Source organism: Nematostella vectensis, chromosome 3, assembly GCF_932526225.1.
Source record: "Nematostella vectensis chromosome 3, jaNemVect1.1, whole genome shotgun sequence".
Classification (NCBI taxonomy): Eukaryota; Metazoa; Cnidaria; class Anthozoa; order Actiniaria; family Edwardsiidae; genus Nematostella; species Nematostella vectensis.
In genome coordinates, this window is record NC_064036.1 from 2,247,688 (window position 1) to 2,255,991 (window position 8,304).

Here is an 8,304-nt window from a genome sequence, read left to right on the forward strand (position 1 = left end):
TGGCTGCCTAAAACTAATTTTCTGGGGCTTAGAACTCATGATATAATGAGGATAAAACATGCAAAGCGATAAAGGCAAGGATTAAAAGAAAGTGAATAAAAAGAGTAAACTTTCAAATAAATCAATAATTTGTGATGTGATTTGTGCACGTTCGTTATCACGTGATAGGATTGTTAATCAGAGAGTGCCTATATTGTTTATACCTGTATAATAGAATTATCTTTCTGTTAGAACAATACCTGTATAATAGAATCATCTTTCTGTTAGAACAATGCCTGTATAATAGAATCATCTTTCTGTTAGAACAGTGAGTATAATACCTGTATAATAAAATCATGAATCATCTTTCTGTTAGAACAGTACCTGTATAATAGAATCATCTTTCTGTTAGAACAATACCTGTATAATAGAATCATCTTTCTCTTAGAACAGTGAGTTTGTAAATTCTTTACATTTATGTTATAAGATTACAATATTATCAAGCCTGTCGACTCTTGTGATATTTTTTGCTCTACAAGGCCCATATCGTTTCGGGAAAAAACCCTTCTAATTAGGGGGGCACCAAGCTTTTAAGCCGAGTTAGAAAGGACAAAGTACGCTTCTAAGTGATCCTTGTTTTAATATTCGGATTGACATGTGATATATAAACTATATTTTCTGAACTGAACAAATGATTAATGTTCTATTTTGGAGATATTCTAAAATGCATGCTTATGATTATTTTCTCGCATTAGAATTTCTAGATTCTTGAATTGCTTAATATAAAATAGTCTGAAAATATTCTAATTTTATTATTTTTGCCCAACCAGCTTCTCGTGGTGCCAATAGCCCTATTCAGACTAGGGGGTAGGGGCTTTTTAACCCCCCCCCTCCCCCTATGGGAAAATTGCTATTACATATTTTGGTCCTGTTTCTCAGATTTATGCCTCTTTTTACTTTATAAGTTTGTTTAGGTGACAAGTTTCACAACAGCGCTAGAATTGTTTTACCTCGGATATGTGGGGGGAGGGGTGGTTAAATTTTGCTCTCTCAAAGCTGTTTTTAAAACGTCACTAGATTAACTAGATGACACTTTAAAAGCTAATATTATGCATTTATCAATACTACGAGCAGTAATACATTCATGCAAATACTTTTTTTCTGTAATAATTCCATTTTTTTTTCTTTAGCAAAAATCAGAAGAATCCAAGATAGCGGACCCAAAATGGCGGAAATTCTTACAAAAAAATAAATTATAAACGTATTATGGCCTTTATGCATTGTAAAACCATTAAAAGGTTGATTTTGAAATATCTGATTGTTGCAAAATGATTTCAACCCGACATCTGATAATTTAGGCAATATTTGAAAGAATAGCTAGACATTGTATTTATGACGTCATATTTGATTCGATCACACCCAAAATAGGGCGTGACGATTCTTTGCTTGCTGGTGATCATTGTCTGTATGTTTGATGGTCATAGCCTAAGCGGTTCATGAAATACGGAGGGGGGGGCCTTTTAGCCCCCTCCCCCCCCCCCCCCCCCCCAGTCACAGAAAGCTCAAAAAGGCCCGGTCTGAATAGGGTTAAGCCACATATTCGTATTCATATTTTCCGGTTTATTAACAATCGTATTTACGAATTACATATTCGTATTATAAATACATATTCGAATTTATATTATCCGGTTTATTATAATATGTATTTTAATTTCTTCGTCGCAACGGACGATAAATTCTATTAATGCTTAGCATATTATATGCTTAGTCAACTGTTGAAAAATTTTGATTCAAACTTGTAGAAGATGTACAGGAGAATATTCATGACTCCTACCATTCCCAACCATCTTGAACAAGGGAAAGCACTAAACATCTCCCTTCGTAACATCCACGACACCCTCGCCGTCGTGAAAACCAGGCTTGCAAACATCAGAGCGCCGTGAATGAACCTGCAATGCTTCATGCTAGGTCTCCATGAGGCTGGGACTGTCAATTTGAGCATCACGTAGTTGTCTGGACGAAAGAGTGCAGATGCCACGATGGCGCAAAGCGCCGAGACCGCGATCAATGCAGCCGCTGATGGACTTGAGTAAACACTTGCAAACCTTAAGCCAGATGATAGAAAAATTACGTACATTGGCCCACAAATGACTCTAATCTCTCTAAGATATTCTTTAAGCCAGTTGGGACGTCGGATCAGCTGTGTTGTTGCGCATGCTAGAGATATGGATGCCAACGTGCTTTCGCTGAAATCTCCAGCAAATGCCATGTAGAGTGACGTACAGAGTGCAAATGTTTTTATTTTTTCGTCAGGCATATTATAAAACATAGAACACAACAATGCAAATATCCCGACTTGCGCCGTGCCATTCTTAGCGGAAAAACAATAGGTGAATATAAACACAAACAGTGGAATACTTCCATCGTAGAAAATCTTTGGAAGGTGTTCCTTGAGTTTGAATCTTCTTCTGAAGAAAACAGACAGAGATAGTCCTCCCAAATAGCACAAAGACAATTGTTGAACAGTTGTAGATAGGAGCATGTCGACTTGCCAGCGCTATCTCAGACTGTGTAATGATATTGGAATTCTGAGGGATTTAAAATGCGCTGTTTTCGTCAAGCGTCGCTGACCCGTGTATTAATCGGCGTCCCTTCGCATTCCAATTTGCTATTAATCCTTAATGTAAATACCTTATTCGGTGAAATCATCATTGTATTTTGAAATAATTTGTCTTTAAAAGGCAATAACGTCTGAATTCGTAAAGCAATCAGTTCATCAAAAGCTTCATGCCGGTATTCGATTACACCTCTGGGATTTTAACGACTTTCATTGTTCTTCCCTGCGTGACAACTCGTTCTAGCGTTACGGAAAATATTTGGTATAATAATCATCAAAATCAATCAAAAATGAAAGAGCGTGCAGTTGCGTGCTGTTTCCATTCGTCTTCTTCCAACCATTTTTACAAGCTCTGCAGGGATTCAAACGTCTAACTATTTTATTACTGTCTGAAAAGCAAACAAAAGAACGCTGCGTCGCTTTTGCAGTCCTGATAAGGCAACGTTCTTTGTTTGCATGTTGGACAGCGTAAAAAAAAACCAGTTAGATGCTCACCGTGCTTGTGAAAATCGGAACGAAAAATGCGAAAGCGGGGCAGCAAGGAAGGGGACCGTTCCCTTTATTCCTTTAACGCTTTCGTCTTCTTCCCGCTAATTAGTTTAGCGATGGTTGGGTCGCGCGTCGGTGGTTGGGGTGGCTGGATGCTGGCTGAGGAGGCTGAGGGCCTGTACCGTCATCGGTGATCGAGACGACCGTGTTATTAACTAAAGACGCCATGTCCAAAGCCACACCCATCGTCAAGCAACCGACATTATTAGCAGTTGTGGCGTATTCCCTTTATTAGTACGGTCATGCACACCCATCCTTCTTCACTAAAAATAACGTCTCTCTCTCTCTCTCTCTCTCTCTCTCTCTCTCTCTCTCTCTCTCTCTCTCTCTCTCTCTCTCTCTCTCTCTCTCTCTCTCTCTCTCTCTTGAGAATCGCAAAATCATAGAGTTTTTGCCTACGTGCCTCTGGCAGTTTCTGGCAAGTCAAAAAAGCTTCATCTCCTTGTGTTTATTTTGCATTTATGAATTTTTTTGGTCGTGGGTACGTCTCAAAGCCGGTACAGGCCGTTTGAGGGGTCAATGTGTTGGTAAGTAGGACATTTTAGCTCTTCAATGTCCCCATCGAAATGATTCTGAAGTTCTCGCGGATGAGAGGTGGAGGAAAGGGGGGGGGGCTGACCGGTTGTACCAGTGACTGCAAGAGAGTATGATACTCTACGGTGATCGCACACTGACTCACACATAAAATATTAAGATGCTTTATTCTTAACCATATAAACCACGCCTATCTCTATTATTCAATGCTGATATCGGCGCAGTTGACAAAAGACTCCTGAGCTCCATGCCCGAGGCCGCAACCTTCGTCATCACACCCCCAGCTGTTCCCGGTGTTCCACCCCCAGCGGAGCACACATCGCTTGCACGTTAGGTCCGAAGGTAGCTGGAGAGTTATCTTGTATTTGCCTAAAGGAAGAGTTTGTAAACTTGTAGATCGAGTGCTTTCCTTGGCCCAAAGAATTTTAAGCGGAGGAAGGAGCCTCGCTTAGCTAGGCGGTTGTCATATTCGCTATGGCGTATGATAAGGTTATATAATTCTGTAATGGTCAGAACATGCTCTTTTAATCTCCCTATGTGTTTTGCCAAAAATTAGGTTGCTTACATATACGTGCTCATATTCTTTCAAATAAAAATTTGTTACCCGAAGTAAACGAAAGCTATTCTTAGCAAACGTGAATTTAGAGGGCGTTATAACAGATTTAATGCATTCCGTGTAAAAACATAATTGATATATGATTTTATTATTCTACATTCACAAAGTCACTCAAGCTTTTGTTTTGTTTTTGGCAGCGGAGGGGGTTGTGTGCGCCTCCTTTTCCCATCCCTATTTGCACCCCTTTTGCCCCCTTCCCACAGAAGGGCGGGGGGGCACGAAAATGGGTTAGGGTGGCTTTTGCCAAGTAAGCCCTACCCGTTTTAGGGTTTGTCAGCTTCCATCGCTTGCTGCCGTCCTTCTGCGTCAACACATAGCTGAGTTTCTCTTCGGTGATGGGGGGTGTCCCAATATCACCAACCCGGAACTCAAACCAGCCCAAATGGTTAGCCGTGACCGTCACCTGAGGTCATTAATAACAGGAAAATGTGACAAAATAAATACAGATGGATTGTAAGAAGATGAGAGATGCACAAAGACATCCCACCAACACATTGCTGTGGCACAGTCATGAATATTATCTGGAGAACCCCATTGTCTTTGCGAAAATATATGAAAAAAAAGTGTTTGACACTTCCCTTAAAATTATTAATTTAGCCGCACGTCTATTTTAATAAATTTTAGAATTCTTTCAGCTGTTCAGCTTCTATGTTAATACTTCCTTAGCACAACTTTTGTCAGCACAGTATTGCAGGATAACACCAATCTGCGAGTAGATTAAACATTATTCCATTCAATAGAGCGGTTTTAAAATTTCCGTGCAACAAAATGTAATTGTCGTAATAGTCATGTCAGAACAAAAGAGAACAATGACATTGCAGTGTATTGAATAAACTAAAAAGCATTTCACGGGTTTTTGAAAACCACTCTACTAACCTACTCGAGGCCCACTTACCCCGTTTCTCGTTTGTTCTCATTTATTCTTTGATTTAAAATTTTTTTTTAAAATGAAATACTTCACCTCTACTGTGATCTCCTGGCCTTTTTTGTACCTCCCAGTAATGACACCTTTCGCAAACTCCCCTCCCTCAGTGTGCCTCTGAGTCTTCCCGTAAGGGTCTCCGCAAACTCCACACTTCCCTCCAGCTTCTCGCCACTGATAGACAAACCCGCCGCAGTTAAGCTCATTGGGAGTCCAGTTTCTTACACAGGGGCCCTTATCTTTCAAGGCACCACAATAGTTTCGTGCGGGTGGAATACTGAGGTAGCCATGACCGGAGATATGGGGAATCACACACAAGAGAACCGCAAAGGCAAGCTTAAGAGCCATGGCTGGGAGTGGTTATAAGGTGGAGGTATAGCGTTGGGTAACGAAGGCTTTTGGTGGTGGGTCAAGGCGCAGCTGTCTCTAAAACAAAGAATAAGAAACTGCACGTCAGACACATGAAAAAAACGTTCGGTAAAATAGATTAAAAGAAATGGATCATTTAAAAATGGAGCTTAATTATTTGAGCGTCTTTTTGAAAGATTGTTTTAATGATTATAAGCAAAGTATTCAAGATTTAGTGCCAGAGTGGATGTACTAGTAGATGAAACACAATAAAGCTACCGAAGACACCGGCGTCGAGCAAACACAGCGGTGCCTTGGATCAGGCTGGGTAAACAACAACATGTCATTGGTTGGTTTTCGTCACGTGTCCGCCAGCCTACGCCGCCTGAACAATAAAACTGATTTTTTTTAAAGAGTAAGGAATGATATTTGGCTCGCTCTTATCATTTTGCAAAGGTAGCCGAGAGGGATAAGACTGACACCCTACTGACGGCTAAGACATAGACCAAATACTTCCCTCCCTATTTATTTGTACTACAAGGACAGGCATAAGGGACTGCTCATTGAATGCCCTAAATGGGGGTGGGGGAGGGGGAAGGGTTGACTCAAGATACCTGAAAGGTTCAGAGCGTAAAGGAGTGTGAAATTTCGGTGGATCCCCTCGCCCTTTCATATTCCCTAGGACTCCAGTCGGACACCTTAAAAAAATCAATGCGTCCTCTTAGAAGGCCCTTTTTTTGGATTCCCCCATTTGCTGGGTTAAAACCACCCGACACCCCCCCTCCCACTCCTCGGGGTATTCAATAGGCACCCACCCCCCCCCCCCCCCACCCCCACCCTTCGGGGTATTCCCACACCCCACACCCCCCCCCACCCTTCGGGGTATTCAATAGGCACTCCCTTTTGTCTTCTTTTATTTTCGTTTTTTTGCGGGGAATATTTTTCGCCGATTTCTCGACAGATCATGTTTGAACAGGAAAACGCGCATCGGGATATTGAAGAATAGCGGTTTAATGCGGCAAAAGTTCTTTTGTGTTAATGACAAACCAGGTGTCTTTTCCCAACAACGACGAAACAATTGAGTTTGTCACCCACATACACTGCCAGAAAAAGTGTACAAACAATAACAAAAGCTGTATCCACGCTGTTACAGCTGAAGTGACAAAAAAAAGCAAATATAAAAAGAACACTCAAATCCCCCCTACACACATCTTGAGTCTCTTGATAAAGGAGCACCAGAGAATAACAAGGCAATGGCGGTTAAGTCAATTCTCGCGCTTTCTCTGTTATGTAACGCAGTATTGCTTGTGCATGGACATGGTTACATGATCGAACCAGCCGCCAGGAACGCCTGCTATATGAAGTTTCCTAACCAATGCGTCCGTAATTACAACGCCAACGAGCAGTTTTGCGGCGGGCGCGCGACCCAGATTGCGAATGGTAACAAGTGCGGAGTGTGCGGAGATAGCTACAGCAACCCCAGTCCTCCGCATGTCTACCCCGGCAAGTACGCGACGGGATTCATAACCCAGACCTACACTCAGGGGCAGATCATCTCCGTCAAGGTACGCGATCCTCGTGTACTGAAGTAACACACTTCTTGCGGTGTCACGCTTCGTTTTGAGCTCTGTTTTATTGTTAGGATTTCATTTAGCAGCATATTGCAGCTTTTAAGATTCTCTAGCATTAAGTGTCGCAAGTGATTGTGCTTACACAGTACTGGTGACCATAACATAACACATGTGTAGGGAAGCTTTTAAGCTCGACATGAGAGCTTGTTCTCAACCAGGGCCTGTTTTAAACAATTGTTTTGTTTAACTCCTATAAGAAAACCGTTTTCCTTCTGGAAGAAAAGCGTACGCAATTCGTTAAAGTCCAAATCGACTCAGCATCACAAAAATAATTGATTTAGAGCAGGTCAACGCCGAGATAAAAGTTTTTGTTTCTCATTTTGTAGATCCACATTACAGCTAATCATCAAGGCTGGTTTGAATACCGAATCGGCAAGATAGGAACCCCACCCATCACCCAAAGCAAACTAACCCAACTTCTAGCCTCCGCTGAAGGTCAGACTAGGTTTCCCTTGACCGGGTCTGGTTCCAGCTATGAGACGCAAACGCTTGTGCTCCCCGCTGACTTGACGTGTGACCACTGCGTCATACAATGGTGGTGGAAAGTGGGTAACACATGGGGCTGCGAGAATGGAAAGTGCGGAAATGGACTTGGGCCGCAGGAAACCTTTGTCAACTGCGCTGATGTGAAGATCTTACCCGGAAATGGCGTTGTCCCAACCCAAGCCCCACGACCACCAACGACACAGACACCCCCTACAAAAGCCCCGACCGACCCACCTGTCCCACCGACCAACCCTCCAGTCCCACCGACCAACCCTCCAGCGCCACCGACAAACCCTCCAAAGCCCGGCACGTGCAAGGCTTCCGGTGCATGGAGTGGTAATGCCAACATGGATAATTGGTGTGAGGTGAATTGCGCACAAAGGAACTGCCCAGCTTCTCATTGCGTCTGTAATTAAAGCTGTGATGTCATTCAAAGAAATAAAGCAAACAGTTGATACCTATTGCCGAGTTAAAAATCATGGCGATGGGATAGGGCCCATGTTATAGCCCATTGAAATATGTCAATTGCTTATTTCTCACCCCTCGCAGTCCCACCTCTTCGCAAAGTAATCTTTATCCTTTACCATCCTTATATTGAGCTGATGTACTTGGAGGGGAGGGA

The 8,304-nt window shown here is 42.4% G+C and overlaps 2 protein-coding genes across 2 annotated transcripts; one reads left to right on the plus strand and one right to left on the minus strand.

Annotated features, from left to right (window-relative positions):
- Nucleotides 1-3,827: 3,827 nt before the first annotated feature.
- LOC5504606 lies at nt 3,828-5,606 on the minus strand. Its single transcript, XM_001625472.3, has 3 exons — nt 5,257-5,606; nt 4,554-4,698; nt 3,828-4,048 (listed from the first exon to the last, which is right to left on the minus strand). The coding sequence occupies exons 1-3, from the start codon at nt 5,563-5,565 to the stop codon at nt 3,879-3,881; spliced, it is 624 nt and encodes a 207-aa protein (XP_001625522.3). The 5' UTR covers nt 5,566-5,606; the 3' UTR covers nt 3,828-3,878.
- Nucleotides 5,607-6,762: 1,156 nt separating this feature from the next.
- Nucleotides 6,763-8,143, plus strand: LOC5504607. The gene is made up of 2 exons (XM_001625461.3): nt 6,763-7,130; nt 7,523-8,143. The coding sequence occupies exons 1-2, from the start codon at nt 6,819-6,821 to the stop codon at nt 8,096-8,098; spliced, it is 888 nt and encodes a 295-aa protein (XP_001625511.1). The 5' UTR covers nt 6,763-6,818; the 3' UTR covers nt 8,099-8,143.
- Nucleotides 8,144-8,304: the final 161 nt, after the last annotated feature.

Coding starts and splice junctions, on each gene's coding strand:
- LOC5504607 (XM_001625461.3), top strand. CDS start 6,819: ATGGCGGTTAAGTCAATTCTCGCGCTTTCTCTGTTATGTAACGCAGTA. Junction 7,131..7,522: donor GGCAGATCATCTCCGTCAAG/GTACGCGATCCT, acceptor CTCATTTTGTAG/ATCCACATTACAGCTAATCA.
- LOC5504606 (XM_001625472.3), bottom strand. CDS start 5,565: ATGGCTCTTAAGCTTGCCTTTGCGGTTCTCTTGTGTGTGATTCCCCAT. Junction 4,699..5,256: donor GCCAGGAGATCACAGTAGAG/GTGAAGTATTTC, acceptor TAATGACCTCAG/GTGACGGTCACGGCTAACCA. Junction 4,049..4,553: donor GCTGACAAACCCTAAAACGG/GTAGGGCTTACT, acceptor CTCTTCCTTTAG/GCAAATACAAGATAACTCTC.